This window comes from Monodelphis domestica, chromosome 2, assembly GCF_027887165.1.
Source record: "Monodelphis domestica isolate mMonDom1 chromosome 2, mMonDom1.pri, whole genome shotgun sequence".
Lineage (NCBI taxonomy): Eukaryota > Metazoa > Chordata > Mammalia > Didelphimorphia > Didelphidae > Monodelphis > Monodelphis domestica.
This window is the reverse complement of record NC_077228.1, coordinates 263,120,158-263,142,301: the sequence shown is the minus strand read 5'-3', so window position 1 is coordinate 263,142,301 and position 22,144 is coordinate 263,120,158. Positions and strand designations below refer to the sequence as shown.

The 22,144-nt window shown below is 35.2% G+C and overlaps 1 protein-coding gene and 1 pseudogene across 1 annotated transcript; one reads left to right on the top strand and one right to left on the bottom strand.

Annotated features, from left to right (window-relative positions):
- Positions 1-3,079: 3,079 nt before the first annotated feature.
- Positions 3,080-4,039, bottom strand: monDomV1R1214 (vomeronasal 1 receptor monDomV1R1214). Its single transcript, NM_001167496.1, is given in 1 exon segment — positions 3,080-4,039. A coding segment is annotated over 1 exon segment (960 nt).
- A 2,313-nt stretch (positions 4,040-6,352) lies between these two features.
- LOC130457309 (dnaJ homolog subfamily A member 1-like) lies at positions 6,353-7,893 on the top strand (annotated as a pseudogene).
- Positions 7,894-22,144: the final 14,251 nt, after the last annotated feature.

Here is a 22,144-nt window from a genome sequence, read left to right as displayed (position 1 = left end):
GAAGGAAGGTACCAAGTCAAATATGATGGAATAATATCCAAAAACAAGTAATGGAAGAGAAAGAGAAACACAATGAGAGAAGTAAAAAGGAGAGAGAGAAGAGGGGTAAATGATCTTATATAAAGAAGTGCCTAAGAGTCAACATGGTGGAGAAGAAGATAGGGGATTAGAGGGCAGAGAATGAACCTTACCTTCATTGCATTTGTTTCAAAGTAGGAGTAACATACACATTCAGTCACTTAGAGAAACTTATTTTACCCTACAGAGAACTAGGAGGAATGGGGGCAGAATAAGATTCAGTAGGTATGGACAAGACAGAGGATGAATTGGGGTAGATGGTGGTCAGAAGCAAAACATCTGTGAATAGTATAAGTCTGAAAGAAGAGAGAGAGAGAAGGATAAATGAGGGAAAATAAAAAGGAGAGGACTTCATAGTTAGTGATCATAACTTTAAATATAAATAGGATGGACTCACCCATAATGCAGAATAGGATAGCAGAGTAGACTAAAAGCCAGAACCCAATAATACTATACAACAAACACAGAGCAGGGAGCTACACAAAGATTAAAATTAAGAAACTAGCTAGTATACAATTTATTATGTTTCAGCTAATGTAAAACAAGCATGAGTAGCAATCATGATCTCATAAAAAGCAAAAATAAAAATTGATTTAGTTAAAAGAAATAAGAAAAGAAATTCTTTTCTGATAAAAGGAACCAACAAAGTGCAGAAGAAATAAAAACAAAAATTAATGAATTAAATCATCCTATCCTAAAGAATGAATGGTTTGAAGTACAAATTATAAAGGTAATCAATAATTTAATTAAAGAGGATGACAATGAGGAGATGACATACTAAAATCTATGGGATGCAGCCAAAGAGGTACTTGGGAGAAAATGTATATTTCTAAATGCTTCCACCAACAAAAAAGAGAAAGAATAGAACAATGAATTGAGTACACAATTAAAAAATAACTAGTAAAAGAACAAATTAAACATCACCAATTAAATAAAAAACCCAATTGGAAATTCTGAAAACCAAAGAAGAGATTAATATAATTGAAATTAAGAAAATATTGAACTAAAAAAATAGTTGCTTTTATGGGGAAAAAAACAATAAAATAGAATCACTTTGTCCAACTATATGCAAATGAATCTGACAGTCTAAGCTAAATTGATAAATATGTGGAGAAATATAAATTACCCAGATTAACAGAATAGAAAATGGAATATTTAAACAACCCCATCTTTTTAAAAAAATGAATAAATCCTCAATGAATTCCCTAAGAAAAACCCCAGGATTAGAAAACAATTAACTCCGATACTTTTTAAACTATTTGGGAAAATAGGTTAAGAAAGAATTCTCCCAAATGCCTTTTATAGAACAAATATGGTGCTAATATCTAAACTCTGAAGAGAAAAAAGGAGAAAAAATTTATAGATAGGTCTCCCTAATGAATATTGATATGAAAATCTTGAATAAAATACTAGCAAGGAAATTACAGCAAAACATCACAAGAATCATATGCTATGACAAAGTAGGTTTTATACCAGGAAAACAGTTCAATATTAAGAAAACTATCAGCATAACTGACTATATAAATAACTAAAACAGAAACAATGATTATATGAATACATGTAGATAAAGACTTTGACAAACTATGCAATATACATTCATTTTAAAAACAGTGTAATGAATAGAGATTTCATTTCAGTGATAAACAGCATCTATCTCAAACCATGAACAAGCATTACTTGTAATGGAGAAAAGAAGCAGATCCTGGGACTGTTTTCTCTTTCAGTGTCATGTTTTCATTTTACTGAAAGTGTTGAATTTATGCACATTTAAATTTGTGAGAGCAAAGTTTATATTTTCTCTATTTGTTTCAAATATTGTGTTTTTCTCTGAGTTAGAACTTTTTGTTCCTCTTTCTCTTGTAAAGAAAATAAGTTATTTATTAAGGAAATTTTGCTTTATCTTCAGGCAACTATTGTTACAGGCTTTCTTCCTCTCTATCTCAGGATCCACCCTCCTGTTTCTCATACTGTTTCTCATACTTTCCCCTTGTATGGTTATATTGTTGAATTTATTAATTAATTTTTATTTTTCTTTTAATTAGTTATTTCTTACCCTCTTCTTTTCTCTCAGATTTTAAAATTTCTGCTTGCTCTCATTTTGTTCATTTTTTAAAATTTCCTGTACATTTTTTCTAAAAAGGACTTATTTATTTTTAGTTGGCTATTTTTCACATCTTTTGTCTACTCTTCAGTTTTAATTCTGTAATGAATGAACATGACACTTATTTTATCCCTTATCCCTATATTACTCACAGAATTAAAGGTTCTAATTTATCTATTTTAAGTTTCCTCTTCTAAACAGTATCTATGTTATTTCTAAATCATACAGAGAGTGTAGAATAATTTTCAGAGGGCAAAAATATTTTAACATCTTATTATGCAGTTTGTTATTACCCCACACCTTTTCTATTTTCATTTTTCCATTTCTCCCTAAATGTCCTTTTTGGTACAGGTTCACTCACTTTTTTTTATGGTTTCTGTTGTCTGACAAAATTCAACCCTTACTACCTAAGCAGAAAACTGTCCTTGAAGGAACAACATCCTAGACATCATATTGCTGTGGATTATACCACTTAGAAGGTCTCCATCTCCTATTATAAAATGTCTCTGTGATCTCATGGAAACAGTGCAGCACCATGACTGAGTCAGCCAGTCATGTGGACAACCACATGGTCAGAGTTAGGTTAGATTAGGCTTTAATCTCTACATATCTGCATCTTCTCTTTCATTTTACACAAAAGGAATACACAGTTTATTAATAAGGGTGACATTACCCAAGACAAAAGTTAGCTAGTATGAGTATATGAAGAAAGATCTGACTCTTTCTGTTGCTCATTCTCATACTGAGGGGTGAAAGAGAAAGAAAATTTAATTCAAATTCAGTTATAAGATGAAAAATTCTTTCAAAGGATGTTTTACAAAGTACTATGTTCATGAACTATAACATAATTTCTAGGACAAGAACACTGAAACTCATTGAGGCATTGGGAGAAGATTCAATTCATGGTTTAACTAATTCATCCATAAAATCCTTGTGAGATCTTCTTGACTTCCCGGGCATAAAATTAAGCTTTGGGAAACGATTTTCTCTGGTAATCAGTATTAAGGGACAGAGGGCAGGGTAACATAAACCAAAAAAGGCTGAAATGGTGTCCAAGTCAACATGTTTTACAATTGTAAAACTTAAGTATAAGGAGATACAATTGTTAAGCCAGTAGAATAAAACAAAACAGCTCACAAGCAAAAGGATGGTCATTGTAACACTGACCTGAGGCAAAGATCTAGGGGAATGATGATTTCTGTGAATGTACTGTACTTGCTTGCTATGTCTATAAAGGAGAAACACCATGTGGGTACTGGACAAACCCATAAGAAAGTGAAAAATAATGTCATGAATAAAAATACTAAGCATAAGTTTAACTGTGACCTTATGACTATTTCTTGATGGAACTACAAAAAGATGAGAAATGTAACGATAGGTAGATATATTGTCATTTGTGACTGCTTCAGTGCTTTGAATGGATGAGATATAAATCAATGCATTGGTGACCCAGAAAAAGAAAAAGTAATGTAATATATATCTGAAAACTCTGACTTTGATCCATGCCCACACAGAGTTGTGTGGACTGATAATGATGGCTTGGAATATACTCAGAAGACTTGTTGTGCATACAGAAAGTCCACGAGAAACTCTGTAAATGTACATGACAATCTTAATCCCCCAAGTATCAAAAAAATTTCTCATCCCAAAACAAAATATAATTTCTGGGATTCCTCTGGTACAAAGTGTGACTATATTGGTCAAACTCAAATGAGCAATAATGAAGTCCAAAGGTTTCTTCTCTTGAGGCTTTCTGAAGGTAATATAGACATAGTGCATGAAGAGCAACAAATTCCCTACAATACCAATGGCACATTGAAAGAAGAATACCACACCACAGATCAGGTCACTAAGTATCATTTGTCTTCAGGGATTCAGTAGAAACAATACCACAATTAACAGAATAGCCTAAAAGGAAAGGAATAATCAGAAAATCTAAAAATTGAAATGATAGAGTTTTATGATTTCCATAAACATTACAATAAGGTTCTTTTTCTTCCAGCAGTTAGAATATTGAGAAGTTATGATGTCCTATATTAATAGTTCATAGAATCATAGATCTAAGACGTCATATTACTACAGTGATTGTGTACTCTCATTTTGCAAATAAGGATTATGAGTTAAGGGGTATTGAAGTGACTTGACAAATGCCACCACAAGAGCAGAGTAATGCAATACTTTTACAATACATTATCTTACTTCTCTTTTAGATTTAGAAAATTACATTCTACTCATAGTGGACCTTATCTTCACTGGCTACCTCATTTAAAAGCTATGTACTTATTTTAGAGTTGAAAACAGATGAAGGATTTTAATTTTTAAAAAATTCACTTTTGTAATAGTTTCTATATTTTACAAGAGACAGGGCTCTTGTAAATAGGGTTTTGTAATGGAAAAAATGTTACCAATTTTTTTTCTCTTAAAAAATTTCTACATTGCTCATTATCCTATACATTTATACGAAATGTTCTTCACTTCAATGTGCCTATCCATGATGTGGTCACAATTGTCATGTAATTATTTGCTATATAGAATGCTTTCATATGGATTTTTATTTCCAGCAATCTATCTTGAAGTCATTCCATAATACCAATTGTTTGTTTGAAGTGGTATTGCTTTTATGTATAACTATAATTCTCTCTTGGGGAAGGTGAGGGTGGTGGTTATAGAAGCACTTAACCAAATAGGAGGACTTCTTAAACTCCACACAAGCTTGATTTTATTCATTTTTATCTGTTTTATTTTACTGAATATATATATATATATATATGTATATATATATATATGACTATGCTATTTTCTGACTGTGCTTTGCAAAAGTTGAGGACCAAAAATATTGTTCTGACATGTATTTTAATCTGATCAACAAAAATATCTCCATATGTTGGTACTTGATATGCAATTTACATTTCATTCCCTTGTTCATTATATTAAATTATCATGTCAGATTGTAATAATATTACTGAAAACTTGAAATAGTCTTTTAGTGATAATAATTTCTCTTAGGTCTTTCAAATTCTTAATTATGTTGAGGAGCCATTAGCACAATAGAGCTTGTGTTATTAATTTTTAACTTTTGTTGGTCAACAAATATTTTCAAATGCCTAATATGTTCCAGGTACTATGCTAAGCATTGGGGATAAAAAGAAAGGTAAAAGATCATTCCTGCTCTTAAGAGCTTCAGAATATAATAGGAAACATCATGTAAAAAATGTACAAGCAAGCTATATAACAGATAATTCCCAGAAGTGGAAGATGGAGTGTCCTATTCAAGAAAGGGAAAGACCTATGTCACTGCACCACAGAATATTTGGAGAGTGGAGTATAAAAAGATTGAAAGGGTTAGATAGGGCAGGTGGTAAAAAGATTTAAATGTTCTAGTGAGAGAAGCAATAGGACTTTATTAAGTTTACTCTGGAAGAGTCCTTTGACAACTGAATTAGAGTTATTAGGACTGAAGTAGAGAGAGATTTGAGGTAAGTAAACTAACCAGCAGTCTATTGCAATAGTACAGAAATGAAATGATAAGAGCCTACCCCAAGATGTTAGTGGTGTCAGGGAAGAGAAAGTATATATGCAATTGATGACATTAAGGGAAAATCTAAAGAATTTGGCCACAAATGAATATGGGGCATAAGAGTAAGAAGTTGAGGGTGATACCTGGGTGACCTGCCTAGGTACCTAAAAGAAACTTCAAAGGTAAAAGGGAGGGTACAAATAGAAGAGGCCATGGAAGTAAAAATAATGAGTGCAACTTAGGGCATGTTGTCTTAAAGATGTCTATGGAACAAATAATTTGAGATAATTAAAGTGGAATAGGAGACAGGAGAATATAGTTCAAAAGAGAGGTTAGGGTTTGTGTAAGTAGATTAGAGTGTCCTTAGCATGCAGATGGTTACTAAATAGAGATTCTGATGAGACAACAAAGTGAAAATATAGAGGGAGAAGAGAATAAAGTCCATGAACAGAGCACTGTGGCCTGTCCAAAATTACTGGTCATAATTTGGATAAAAATGTAGTAATAGAGACTAAGAAGGAGTTGGCAGAGAGCTTGGGAAAGAACCACAGAGAGCATGAAAACCTAAGACAGGAGGTAACTGACAGTGTCAAAGACTGCAGAGAAGTCAATAAAGGACAGGATTGAGAAAAGACCATTCATGGAACTTTCCAAAAAACTCGGCGAGAAGCGGAGGGTAGCAGCTGCTGCTGCCTGAGCTCCGCGCCCAAGACCTCGTCCCCCTCCCCCCATCTTCTCTTTCTTCCACTCTCTCCCCCAACATCCCAACCGGCTCCTGGGCGGTCCCCTTTCACCCCACCCCGAACGTGGGCATTTCGACACCCGGCTTACTGAGAGTGTTGCTCCCCGGCTATAGAAAATGGTGAAGGAAACAACTTATGATATTTTGGGAGTAAAACCCAATGCCTCCCAGGAAGAACTAAAAAAGGCATATAGAAAACTAGCCTTGAAATATCACCCAGACAAGAATCCAAATGAAGGTGAAAAGTTCAAACAGATTTCTCAAGCTTATGAAGTGCTTTCTGATGCACAGAAGAGAGACTTATATGACAAAGGTGGAGAACAAGCCATAAAAGAGGGTGGTTCTGGTGGTGGCTTTGGTTCTCCAATGGATATCTTTGATATGTTTTTTGGAGGAGGTGGAAGAATGCAAAGGGAACGTAGAGGTAAAAATGTTGTTCATCAGTTGTCGGTGACCTTAGAAGATTTATATATTGGTGCAACAAGAAAACTGGCTTTGCAAAAGAATGTAATTTGTGATAAATGTGAAGGACAGGTGGTAAGAAAGGAGCTGTAGAATGCTGTCCCAATTGTAGAGGTACTGGAATGCAAATAAGAATTCATCAGATAAGACCTGGAATGGTTCAGCAAATTCAATCAGTTTGCATGGAATGCCAAGGGCATGGGGAACGAATCAGCCCTAAAGATAGATGTAAAAGCTGTAATGGAAGGAAAATTGTTAGAGAGAAAACAATTTTGGAGGTTCATATTGACAAGGGCATGAAAGATGGTCAGAAGATAACATTCCACGGTGAAGGTGACCAGGAACCAGGACTTGAGCCAGGAGGTATTATCATTGTTTTGGATCAGAAGGACAATCCTATATTTACATGTCGGGGTAAGGACCTTTTCGTGTGTTTGGATATCCAGTTGGTTGAAGCATTGTGTGGTTTTCAGAAACCAATATGAACTCTTGATAGTAAAACTATAGTCATTACTTCTCATCCTGGTCAGATTGTCAAACATGGAGATATCAAATGTGTACTGAATGAAGGCATGCCTATTTATTGCAGACCTTATGAGAAAGGAATTCTCATAATTGAATTTAAGGTAAACTTCCCAGAGAATGGCTTTCTTTCATCAGATAAGCTATCTTTATTGGAAAAGTTACTGCCTGAAAAAAAGGAAGTGGAGGAGACTGAAGAAATGGATCAGGTAGAACTGGTGGACTTTGACCCATCTCAAGGAAGAAGGCGCCATTACAATGGGGAAGCTTATGAGGATGATGAGCATCATCCCAGAGGTGGTGTTCAGTGTCAAACCTCTTAATGGGGGGCCAGTGAATACTCTTCATTGTAATGCTGGCTCTGAGTGAAGGACTACAATCATCTTACACACTCACTACTAGCTATTGTTTTTGTTGTAATATTCAACTATAGTTGTGTTTTGAAAAGTTAATAAAATCAGTAATATAAAATGCTGACTTTGCAATTTATGATGTTTAGTGTGCAAGATAGTTTAACATCATTAATTATTTCCTTATAGTAAAGAAGTCTCAGAGCATTTTTTTCATGACTTGTACTTTTTTGTTTCAATGTGTATATGCAGTAGCTTAGACTGAGGTTTGATTCTTGATTGACTAAATGTACACACACATTTATAATTGTTAAGCTCTGAAATTAAAATTTTGTACTGAATTCACCATCAAAAAAAAAAAAAAAGAAGAAGAGACCATTCATTTTGGCAATTAGAAGAATGTTAATACCTTTGGAGAAAGAGTACATTTCCTTGACTAATGTGGATAGAACCAAAATTGTATGGAGTTAAAAAGAGACTGAGAGAAAAGAAAAGGAGACACATTTAGAAACAAACAGGAAGAGAGACACTGAATGATAGGAATGGATCGAATGACAAATTTGGGGGCATGAGGTAGATATGAGCATTTTTATAGGCATTATATAAATGGCCAATAGAGGCTTAAGAGAAAGAACTAACAATTAGGGAAGAATTTTTGAAGAAGATGATATGGAAAAAGGTAACCTCATTTTATTAAGTGAGAAAAAGGTGAGGTGACAGAAATCATAAGAGTGATGCGAGATGAAAAGTAGGAAAGGAGCTATGAGACAGTTTTCAACATTTTCAGTAAAATATGAAACAAGTTTCTCAGCATAGTGAGTAGTAGGAAGGGAAGACATGGTAAGATTGAAGAGCAATAAAAGGTTTGGAAAGGCTGCTATGATGAGTGGGAAAGGGAATGAATTAGGGAGATTTAAAAGGATTACCTAGTAGTAGTGAGGGCCCAATTGAGGTTATTGACCAAGCTCAATCAACCCAAGGTAGTTCCGCTTTTTTCCTAACTTTTTTTTTTCAGTAGGATGCATGTAGGAAGAAAGGCAGAGGCAGTGAAAACAATCCAAGAGAAAAGGGTTGGTAAAGCAAGAACAGAGATAAGGGGCAAACAATTTAAGAGAAATAATAGGAAAGAGCTCATTTGATTCTTCAAGAGGTCAAGTTCATAAAGGGATGATAGTGTAGCTAATGTAGGGTTGATGTAAAGGGAAAGAATTGGGGGGGGGGAGCAGATCAAGGGCTTGGAGGTCATGGTGTAAATGAAGAACTCTATCTTTCCAACAAAGTACAATATAATAGGGATGTAAAATTCCCTGAAGGAGGCAACCATATCCGTTGCATGGTCAGAAGTTGCTTAGACCACTTGGAGGCTGAATAATTCATCAAGAGTGACATAGAAAGCGTGGGGCTGGGATTCAGGGCTTTATGTCAAATTTCTTAATCTCTAAGCTATGCTGTCTCTGTTTAATACTTTGTCTTAATGTGTGAGTGGATGATAGCAGCTACTATGGGTTGTGATTTTTCAGTTTTAAGGAAATTGATGAAAGAGATGATAAAAGCATTGAATTAACATAGAGTTTAATTAAATAAATAGAACAAATAGTGTGGTCATGATTCTTTGTCAGGGCATGGGTAAGAATATATGATGATTCCTGTTTCTCCCTTTGTTACCTTTCCATATCACCTGTGTTATGAAAGAGTAGCATGGGAATTAAAACAATGAATAAGTGGCATGCCAGACCAAAAAAAGGCATAAATAGCCCTTTATTGCTGTAGCCTATTGAGATAGCTTAGAAAAACTAAAAACAAACTATTTCAAATCAAGAAACACGGGATTAGACCTATTTAATGCAAAATAAGTTAATATTCAGAAAATAAAACTGATGGATAAAATACCCTCTTTGAGTGGGTTGAATATAGGCAATAAAAAGAATTTAAAAAGATAAAGGATCACAATATTGCATACATGAAAGAAGAAAAGAGAATGATAGAGGAAATCAGTGGTATAGAAAGATTGATGATGAGACGGCAAATGAGTCAAGAAAATATAAGATAAACTAATCAAAGAGGAATGGAATGCGGAGAAATAAATCTAAAAAGAACAATAGTTAAAAAGAAAATTTGAGTAATTGAAAAAGAAAAATGCTAAAATATGGGAAAAGAGGACAAGATTCAATGAATTCAGCTTATTTTTATTTTATGAGTTGTGTATGGGTATCTAAGACAAGTACAGAAACAACAGTGACATTATAAATATAAATGTATTGAAATTGAATTCATTGTTAAAAGCATTTGCCACATTCAGAGCACAATCAGGGAAAAGAAAAAGATTGACTGGAAAAATAAAAGGAGAATGAATAAAGGCAGTAAAATTAAAAAAGAGGTAAGTTGGACTAATACAATGATGATCAAAAAGAGAAGTAAAGAAACAAATAGAGGTTATAGGCAAGGAAAATGGCATAGTGGACAGGAGATATTTTAAAAGATGCTTGTGAAAGAGGAAGAGAAAAATGAAAGTGAAAAAAAGAAATTGTTTTAAAAGAAGATAGAAGGAAATAGGGGAAGAGGGAAGAAAAATGAAGCAGAAAAACTACCAAAAAACTGAAGAGAAAAATTTTAAAATAGATACATTTTTTAAAACCTAGGAAAGTGGAAAGAAAAATCATTGTGTATGCATGTTTATATATTAATTGTCATATATTCATTATAGTCTTATTTTATGGAGGGAAAGGTGATATAAAGGGGGAAAGTATATTAGAAAAGGGGAAAAGCTCCTATATTATATACCAATATATCTGCATAGCAACAAAATATGGGAAGAGGAAGAGAAATAATGAGATTCTTTGAAAAATCTCTTCTCTAATATCTTTCTCAAATTTGAGGAATAAAGAGATACTTGAATCCCTGTGGTCTCCTTGCTACTATGGGGAAGACTGACAGTCAGTAATGAGAGTAGATTCAAGATTCAATCTTGCTGCTCTCATAGTGCATCTCTGACAGGATGAATCAAGAGGGCAATGACTGGAGTTAAATTATAGATAAGCAAAATATATGAGCTCATTTCTCAACAGGAGTGTGATTATTATATCACCTGTAAGAGCTTTGAAACATTAGGCAGGGGGGTGTCCCCAGCCTCTTCCCAATAATAAGAATTGCCTCTTATATGGTCAAATCATCTCTGTCATCAACTAATTGGACCTAAGTATGAGAGTGGAAAGAGTATTAATCAGGAAATTTAAAAAAGAAAGGAAAAGAAGGGAAAAGAAGGAAAAACAAAAAGTTAGTTCACAATATGGGCATGGTAATAGTAATATTGCCTAGCTTTAAAACAAGAAGTGAAGGAATCTGGGAAATGACAGAAAGACAGAAAAAAATCAAAGAAAATGAAAGATAAGTGAAAATATAAAAGAAATATTTTTAAATGGAACAGAAGAAAAAAAAGTAAATAGACCAGGTGATAATCAACCTGAAAGGGAGAAAATGCTACCAAGGGGAAAAATAAAACAAATGAAAATTAAAGGTTATTTGTTTTTCTTAAAAGAGAAATAGCAACTTCCTAGCTGTGTGACCCTGGGCAAGTCACTTGACCCCCATTGCCTACCCTTACCACTCATCTGCCTTGGAGCCAATACACGGTATTGACTCCAAGAAGGAAGGTAAGGGTTTAAAAAAAAAAAGAGAGAGAGAAATAGCAATTAAAGGAAATGTTACTATATAAGAGGTAAAAGAAAAAATTTTAAGATCAAATATATAGAAAAGAGTTTTTAAAAAGAGTAAATCAGAAGAAAATAGACTATATGAAGTGAAAGAATGTGCATATATGGAGAGAAAAATGTATATCTACACATAGGTGTATAGATATATTATATAGAAATGAAGAGTATATAAGATATAAATGGGTAATATATAGGAATAAAAAAAATTGGAGACTATATAATATACCCTCTTGTCAATGATAACTCCTATTATATATTAGTATGTATGTTACATTCATTATTTGGAGGAAAATAGAAAGAAAAAGAAAAATGCATTAGAAAAGGAAAAGGGCATGTATATTAAGTACAAACACATGTGTGTAATCACAAATAGAGAAAATGGAGAGAAAAAAATAAAGATTCTTTGAGATCTCTTTCCTAACCTTTCCCTATCTCAAAGTCTGAGGAACAGAAAAGTCACTTACTGAATTTCTGTGTTCTCCTTCCTGTAGTGAGAAAGACTGACAGCTAATAGTAGTAGAGAAGGGAACTGCTAGCATTAAGGTTGAAAGAACCTTGATACTGTCAGAGTGAAGTCGTTGACAGTCTGGGTCTGGAGAGCAATGACTGGGGTCAAATTATAGAGAAGCAAACTACATGAGCTCATCTCTCAATGGGCTGTGATTATCATGTCACCTTTAAGGACTGTGACACCATCTATAATGAGTGTCTCCAGCCTGTTCCCAACAACAGCAAATACATCTGATATGTGTGAATGATTTCTACCATCAACTAATTGAAATGGTTCATTACAAAGGAAAATTGCTCTCTTGAAGACAAATCTTTTGAGGTTTCAGGTGTTTGATTTTAATTAGGGAAAATGAAGTTCACAGGAAGGAAGAAACATAGCCCTTACTTTTGTCTCTTGTTTTTGTTACTCTTGAGTGATATCAGTGTCAATTGCTAACCATTTGTACCACCTAGGAATGAAAATAAAAAATTTCTTTCTAATGGAACGACTTGAAAAATGTACATTATATGCTCTGGTCTTTCTGCTGAACATATATCCTCTGTCATAGGGACAGAAGAAGGAAATGATAAGATAGTTCAAATCCACTGAAGTCAAACCCCTTCATTTTAGAGATGAAGAAACAAAGGTAAAATGAGGTTAAGTGATTTTCCCAAGGTCATAGTAGTGAAAAAGGATCAGAGAGAAATCAGAGGGGAAATTTTAACCCAAATCTTCTTCTATGCCATTTGATCAATGAGTGTCAGTAGTTTATTATAGACCATCCAAGGCAGAAGAGCCATAAGGTCTAGGCAAGGAGGGGTAAGTGGCTTGCCATCGTCACATAGATAGGAAGTGTGATTTGAACCCAGTACCTCTCATCTCTAGACCCATCTCTCACTGTGCCACTGAGCTACCCCATTTCATGTCTACAATATTGATGAGTTCAGGAATCATTGTAGTGATTGGCATAATGATATTTAGAAGGTTCAATGACTGGAGGACTAGACCTAAAATCAAGAAAACCTATGTTCAGTTGTTGCCTCAGAAATTTACTTACAATGACAACTGGGCAAGTCATTTAAGCCTCTAGCTACCTTAGTTTGCTCAATTGTAAAATAGAAGTAAGAATAGCACCTCTTTTACAGAATTGTGGTGAGGATCAAATGAAATAATATTTTTAAAGCACTTAAGCACAGTGTGTATCACATGATAAGCACTTAATAAAGCCTTCCTTTATTCTTTTATTCCTTAAATCTTTCCTTTATTTCTTCTTTCTTCCAAACTTCCCAGTTACTTAATGATTATAACCCACTCAGCTTCTGTTTCTTGGTGAAAGAAATCAGACTAAGTGGAGTAGGAAAAAAAGAAGTCCTGACATGCATTGGGCACTAAATAAATGTGTTGTTGCTCTTGCTGTTTAGTTTAGTGTACATCATCATAAGCTATCAGGTGCCATTTGTCTGCTTCAAAGATACATATAATACATAATTGTTACAATCCAAATGTTCAACAATAAAAGAATAATTAAGTAAGTTTTAGGACATTAATTCAATAGATCACTATAATTCAATTTAAAACAAGAATGAGGAATATAAAGGTACTGGGAAAGATTCCTTTTTTTCTCTAAGGGTAATAGCAATTATTAAAATACCTCTGGAAAATTCATTTGTTTCCACAACTCTTGTTTCAAGAAACTATTTCTGTTTTTTCTCTTACTCTTCTCATCTAAGGTCATGATTCCCTACCAAGAGTATGCTTACTTGCCATTTTGACATTTTTATTCCTTAGGGCATAGCTAACAGGGTCAATCAACAATGTAGAAACAGTAGAGAACTGTGCTATTATTTTCCCTTGTCCTGGAAGTAACTATTGGTGGGCAGCACTTACAAGGAGACAATTGTAAGATGGAGTTCACATGTCCAAAAAACCCACTAAACCCACTAAATCCACTAAAAACGACCCAATTATTCTTCTCCATTCTTCAGTGGCACATAATTTTTTCTGGAATCTAAATGGAGCAATAGGAGTGCTTTAAAATCTAAATTGGGCCAATTGTTGAGAAACAAAGAATTATAAAATCTTAGTTTGAAGAGACTCCAGAGGTCATCATGGGATATAACTAATCTATTTTAATAATTCTTAATTTTTCCTCATATATTACCCAAATATACCTCTCTACCACTTCTAAATGTGCCTTTCAGCACAAACAAGTTGAATCTACTTTCTACATGACAGTCCTTCTAAAACTTCAAAATAGCCAATATTTTCCCAATTTAGTGTAATCTTCAAACTAGAAAATTTCAATTTCTTTCATATAGCTTAAGCATAAATATAATTACATGTAATGTAGCATAAATCATGATTTTTAAGGCCTTTCATCATCTTGATACTTTTCACAGAAATTCCATATTAATATGTGTAATAAGTGCATAATATCCTAATAAATTAATATAGTTTGAGAGGTGCCTAGATGGTATGCATTGACAGACTTGGGTGTGTGTATCCTTCAGGACCTCTCTCTATATGTTGCTATTACTGGGACAAGGAGGAAAGTCTCGGTAAAGATGGATTACCAGAGAATGAACAAGCGATGGTAGATTGACTGGGGTCTTCACTTATGGGTAAAGTTGAGGGTACCCCAGGGTTGATAAGCTCAGATCCCACTCAGGCAAAATCCTCCCCTCTGGGTTAAAGTGGCACAGACAGAGTACGGCTTCATCAGCCAGTCTCCGAGTTCCTTATTCCCTCTATGTCTCCCTGAATAAAATCTCCGTTTATCTGACTGTGATTTAAGTTTATTTTAATTATGATAAAGGTGGCAGAAGAGTCCTTGAATCGCTAATCCCAAAGGTCCTTCTTCCTGACTGACCAAATGGCCAAAAACAGAAATTCACCTTCTCTTCCCCTATTTCTTATTCTAATCTAAAACTACAGTATTAAAAGTATGATAGGGGTTTGATGTAATGCAAGTAAAGGTTGAAGTCTTTGGGTTCAAAGGCTTGGGTTCAAACTCAGAGGCTGTCTGAATCCTTGACCCCTCAGGTCCAGAGAGACCAGAATCTCTCCTTTATTAATGATAGAGACTATCAGGAAAACACTAGGTTTTGAGGTGAGATGTCCAAGGTAAATCCCTTGGGCTAACTTTCAATTGGTCCCAAGCAGGCATGAGTTCGTCCTCTCTCGTCAAGATCCAAGATCAAAAGCCCCCCTCCATTCTGGTTCTTTGCCCAAATTCTTTTGCTTCAACTCCAACTGTCTGTCTCTGTCACTCAATTCAGCTTCCACAACATTCTAAGTCTCCTCAGCCCCATCTGCTCTTATATCATCTTTCATCATACTGATACTTTTCACAGAAATTTCATATTAATATGCTTCTTAAATTGTGGTGTCCTCAATTGAACACAATCACTTAGATTTGTTCTGACCAGCACAGGGTAAACAGGGCTTATCCTCTTCCTCATTTTTGAAACCATACATTAAAAAGAAATTCTTATCTTCTATCTCATAATCAATAACTGAGTATCTGTTCCAAGACAGGAGTGTGCTAAGGGCTAGGCAATTAGAATAAAAAGACTTGCCCAGAATCATGCTAAGGCTATATTTGAACCCACGACTTCTCATCTCCAGGCCTGCTACTCTGCTACTGATCTACTGAGCTTTACACCCCCCCCCCCCGCCCTTGCCTTTCTTAACAAAGGCAAAGATTTCATGTTTTCATTGTTTTGTTTTTGTTATTTTCTTCTATATTACATAGTGGATATATTGTAATGTATTATAATCTACTAAGACTCCCAGATGTTTATCATATAAACTACTTTGTCCTCTCTCTTAAATTTATGAAGTTGAATTTTTGGACACAAGTTTGAAAAAATAAATTTTGGGGTGATGACATCTGTGATTTCACTGATGTGGGACAATTCCTTCCCTCAATACTACTCAGCTTTAATTTACTGCCTTGGGGAGTACTTTGTCACCGAAAGGTTTAATATCTTGTCTGTGACCATCTAGCTAGCTGGAACCTGGGTTAGGGACAAGACTCGAAGCCAAATATTTTTTATTTCCTTCTTCCCTCTGTACCTTGCTAATCATATTTCCAATGAATAACTTGGAGTGGCAATACGGTACACAAGAAACAATGGTAAATCTGGTATCTTGAGTCTTGGGTCAAATACTGGTTCAACTGTTTCCTATTTGTATGATCTTTCTAGGTCTCAGTTTTCTTACCCATGAAATAAGGAGGTTGTACATGATTATTCCTGAGATCCCAAGATTGAGTTTTTTTAAATAATATTTTATTTGATCATTTCCAAGCATTATGCATTAAAGACAAAGATCATTTTCTTTTCCTCCCCCCCACATCCCATAGCCGACGCGTGATTCCACTGGGTCTCACATGTGTTCTTGATACGAACCCATTTCTATGTTGTCAATGTTTGCATTAGAGTTTCATTTAGAGTCTCTCCTCTGCCATGTCCCCTCAACCTCTGTATTCTGGCAGTTGCTTTTCCTCGGTGTTTCCACTCCCATAGTTTATCCTTTGCTTATGAATAGTGTTTTTTCTCCTAGATCCCTGCAGATTGTTCAGGTACATTACACTACCACCAATGGAGAAGTCCATTACATTCGATTATACCACAGTGTATTAGTCTCTGTGTACAATGTTCTCCTGGTTCTGCTCCTCTCTCTCTGCATCACTTCCCGGAGGTTGATCCAGTATCCATGGAATTCCTTCACTTTATTATTCCTTTTAGCACAATAGTATTCCATCACGAACATATACCACAATTTGCTCAGCCATTCCCCAATTGATGGGCATACCCTCGCTTTCCAGTTTTTGGCCACCACAAAGAGCGCAGCTATGAATATTTTTGTATAAGTCTTTTTGTCCCTTATCTCTTTGGGGTACAGACCCAGCAGTGCTATGGCTGGATCAAAGGGTAGATATTCTTTTGTCGCCCTTTGGGCATAGTTCCAAATTGCCCTCCAGAATGGTTGGATCAGTTCACAACTCCACCAGCAATGAATTAATGTCCCTACTTTGCCACATCGCCTCCAGCATTCATTACTTTCCTTTGCTGTTATGTTAGCCAATCTGCTAGGTGTGAGGTGGTACCTCAGAGTTGTTTTGATTTGCATCTCTCTGATTATAAGAGATTAAGAACACTTCTTCATGTGCTTATTAATAGTTTTGATTTCTTTATCTGAGAGCTGCCTATCCATGTCCCTTGCCCATTTATCAATTGGAGAATGGCTTGATTTTTTGTACAATTGATTTAGCTCTTTATAAATTTGAGTAATTAAACCTTTGTCAGAGGTTTCTATGAAGATTTTTTCCCAGTTTGTTGTTTCCCTTCTGATTTTAGTTACATTGGTTTTGTTTGTACAAAAGCTTTTTAATTTGATGTAGTCAAAATTATTTATTTTACATTTTGTGATTCTTTCTATGTCTTGCTTGGTTTTAAAGCCTTTCCCCTCCCAAAGGTCTGACATGTATACTATTCTGTGCTTACCCAATTTACTTATGGTTTCCTTCTTTATGTTTAAGTCATTCACCAATTTTGAATTTATCTTGGTGTAGGGTGTGAGGTGTTGATCTATTCATAATCTCTTCCATACTGTCTTCCAATTTTCCAAGCAGTTTTTATCGAATAGTGGATTTTTGTCCCAAAAGCTGGGATCTTTGGGTTTATCGTATACTGTCATGCTGAGGTCGCTTTCCCCCAGTCTATTCCACTGATCTTCCTTTCTGTTTCTTAGCCAGTACCAAATTGTTTTGATGACTGCTGCTTTGTAATATAGTTTTAGGTCAGGGACTGCAAGGCCCCCATCATATGTGGTTTTTTTTTTTCATTATTTCCCTGGATATCCTTGATCTTTTGTTCTTCCAAATGAACTTTGTTATGGTTTTTTCTAAATCAGTGAAGAAGTATTTTGGTAGTTCATAGGGTATGGCACTAAATAGATAAATAAGTTTGGGTAGGATGGTCATTTTTATTATATTGGCTCGTCCTATCCATGAGCAGTTAATGTTTTTCCATTTGTTCAAGTCTAGTTTTAGTTGTGTGGCGAGTGTTTTGTAGTTGTGTTCATATAGTTCCTGTGTTTGTCTTGGGAGGTAGATTCCTAGGTATTTTATTTTGTCTAAGGTGATTTTGAATGGGATTTCTCTTTCTAGTTCTTGCTGCTGAGCTGTGTTGGAGATATATAGAAAAGTTGATGATTTATGTGGGTTTATTTTGTATCCTGCAACTTCGCTAAAGTTGTTGATTATTTCAATTAGCTTTTTGGTTGAATCTCTAGGATTCTTTAAGTAGACCATCATGTCATCCGCAAAGAGTGATAACTTGGTCTCCTCCTTGCCTATTTTGATGCCTTCAATTCCTTCATCTTCTCTAATTTCTACTGCTAGTGTTTCTAGTACAATGTCAAATAGTAGAGGTGATAATGGGCATCCTTGTTTCACTCCTGATCTTATTGGGAATGCATCTAGTTTATCCCTATTGCAGATGATATTAGCTGTTGGTTTTAGATATATACTGTTTATTATTTTTAGGAATGACTCTTCTATTCCTATGCTTTCTAGTGTTTTTAATAGGAATGGGTGTTGTATTTTATCAAAGGCTTTTTCTGCATCTATTGAGATAATCATGTGGTTCTTGCTAGTTTGCTTGTTGATGTGGTCAATTATGTGGATGGTTTTCCTAATGTTGAACCAGCCCTGCATCCCTGGTATGAATCCTACTTGATCATGGTGAATGATCCTTCTGATCACTTGCTGGAGTCTTTTTGCTAGTATCTTATTTAAGATTTTTGTGTCTATATTCATTAGGGAGATTGGTCTATAGTTTTCTTTCTCTGTTTTTGACCTGCCTGGTTTTGGAATCAGTACCATGTTTGTGTCATAAAAGGAGTTTTGTAGAACTCCCTCTTTGCTTATTATGTCAAATAGTTTGGATAGTATTGGGATTAACTGTTCTCTGAATGTTTGATAGAATTCACAGGTGAATCCATCAGGCCCTGGGGATTTTTTCTTAGGAAGTTCTTTGATGGCTTCTTGGATTTCAATTTCTGATATGGAATTATTTAAGAATTCTATTTCCTCTTCTGTTAGTCTGGGCAGTTTGTATTTTTGTATATAATCATCCATTTCTCCTAAATTGGTGTATTTATGGCCATATAATTGGGCAAAGTAATTTCTAATGATTGCCTTAATTTCTTCTTCATCGGAGGTGCTGTCCCCCTTTTCATATTTAATGCTGTGAATTTGCTTTTCTTCCTTCCTTTTTTAAATTAGATTGACCAGTACTTTGTCTATTTTGTTTGTTTTTTCAAAGTACCAGCTTCTTGTCTTATTTATTAAATCAATAGTTCTATCACTTTCGATTTTATTAATTTCTCACTTAATTTTTAGGATTTCTAATTTGGTTTTCTGCTGGGGGGTTTTAATTTGATCACTTTCGAGTTTTTTCATTTGCATTTCCAATTGATTGATCTCTGCTCTCCCTTGTTTGTTAATATAAGCATTCAGGGATATGAATTTACCTCTGATTACTGCTTTGGCTGCATCCCAAAAGGTTTGAAAGGATGTTTCGCCATTGTCATTTTCCTCGATGAAATTATTAATTGTTTCTATGATTTCTTCTTTAACTAAACGGTTTTGGAGTATCATATTGTTTAATTTCCAATTGGTTTTAGATTTGGTTTTCCATGTACCATTACTAATCATTATTTTTATTGCCTTGTGATCTGAGAAGGCTGCATTCATTATTTCTGCTTTTTTGCATTTGTGTGCTATGTTTCTGTGACCTAATGTATGGTCAATTTTTGCGAATGTGCCATGTGGTGCTGAGAAGAAGGTGTATTCCTTTTTATCCCTATTTATTTTTCTCCATATGTCTATTAATTCTAAACTTTCTAAGATTTCATTCACTTCTTTTACCTCTTTCTTATTTATTTTTTGATTTGATTTATCTAAATTTGATAATGGTTGGTTCAAGTCTCCCACTAATATGGTTTTACTGTCTATTTCTTCCTTCAATTCTCCTAGTTTCTCCATTAGAAATTTGGGTGCTATATTATTTGGTGCATATATGTTGATTAGTGATATTTCCTCATTATCTAAAGTCCCTTTTAACAAAATATAATTACTTTCCCTATCCCTTTTGATCAGGTCTATTTTTGCTTTGGCTTTATCAGATATCATGATTACCACTCCTGCCTTCTTTCTGTCAGTTGAGGCCCAGAAGGTCTTACTCCATCCTTTAATTCTGACCTTGTGGGTGTCACCCTGCCTCATGTATGTTTCTTGAAGACAACATATGGTAGGGTTTTGGGTTCTAATCCATTCTGCTATTCGTCTACATTTTATGGGTGAGCTCATCCCATTCACGTTCAAAGTTACGACTGTCATTTGTAGACTCCCTGGCATTTTGATATCCTTCCCTCGTTCTAACCTTTTCTTCTTTGGCTCTACCTTTTAGTCCAGTGATTTACTTTAAATTGGTCCCCCTTGTCCCCTCCCTTGATATGTTTCCCTTTTTAGTCCCTCCCTTTTTGTTCCCTCCCCTTCGCCCCCTCTCTTTCCCTCCCCTTTTGTTTTCCCTCCCCCCCTCACCCCTTTGGTTTTCCCTTCTCCCTTCCCTTGTTGGGTAAGATAGAATTCATGATCCCAATGGATCCGGATGTTCTTCCCTCTCAGAGTTGATTTCCCTGAGAGTAAGGTTTAAGTAAAAACTCTCTTCCTCTCCTTCTTATAGGAGTTTTCTTCCCCTCCCCTTCCTGTGTGAATCTTTGTGTGAGAAAGATTATTCTATTTGGTCTTTCTTTTCCCCCTATTTACACATTACAATTTCCCCACATATTAGTATACATAGATTGATATAAATGTAGTCCTTATAGAAGAGAGTTTGGGTAAAAGAAAAAGATAACATTTTTCTCCTTTTACCTTTCCTTCATATTTACCTTTTCAGGTGTTACATGCTCTTTGATTTTTGATATCAAACTTTTCACAGAGCTCTGGTCTTTTCATTGCAAAAAGTTGGAAATCTTCTATTTTGTTGAATGACCATACTTTCCCTTGGAAGTATATAGTTAGTTTTGCTGGATAGCTGATTCTTGGTTGAAAACCCAGCTCTCTTGCCTTTCTGAAGATCATGTTGCATGCCTTACGATCATTTAGAGTAGAACTTGCAAGGTCTTGTGTGACCCTGATTGGCATTCCTTTATATCTAAATTGTTTTTTTCTGGCTTCTTGCAGGATTTTTTCTTTTGTTTGAGAGTTTTGGAATTTGGCAATTACATTCCTGGGAGTTGTCTTTTGGGGGTTTAGTGTAGAGGGTGTTCTGTGAGTTCTGTCAGTGGCTGTATTGCCCCCTTGTTCTAGAATCTCTGGGCAATTTTCTTTAATTATATCTTGTATTAAGATGTCGAGTTTGCTGTTTACTTCTGGATTTTCTGGAAGTCCAATTATTCTTAAATTATCTCTTCTCCCTCTATTTTCCAAGTCTGTCACTTTGTCAGTGAGATATTTTATGTTCTCTTCTAATTTCTTGCTCTTTTGGCTTTGCTTTATTAGTTCTTGCTTTAAAGCCTGGTTTTCTTTTACAGTTTGATCAAACTGGTTTTGTAGATGCATGAATTTCTTTTGCATTATTTCCCACTTTTCCTCCCAGAAGGCTTCCATCTTTTTGATTATTTCAGATTCAAATTCTTCATGGGTTTGTGGAGAGTTTCCATTTCCTTTGGAAGGTTTCGGAGCTTTTGCTTCTTCTATCTCCTCCGTGTTTTGTATTTTTGCTCCATAAAATGTGTCCAAAGTCACCCCCTTCTTGTTTTTTTTTTTTTTTAATTTTGGGACTTTTGTGCTTCTGTGAAGTTTGCCATCTCTATCTGAGTGGGGGGAGATTAGCTTTTCTTATCTCTGGTGTTCAGAGGTTTTAGCCCTAAGCAGATTGTTTGTTCTATGCAGTTGTTGTTCTGTCTTCCCGGGAAGCCAGGAGTTGCTGGTGTGTCCCTGTTACTGCCCTCCTCTCCTTGGCACCCTCCTGATGCTTCTCCGTTGCCTTACTTCCACACTCTAAGCCTAGCTTGGCCCTTGTTCCTGTGCCTTAGCTGGCCAGCGCCTACACTCTGCGGGGGGAGGGGCCGTGGCTTCAGGGAGCTCTGAGAGCTCC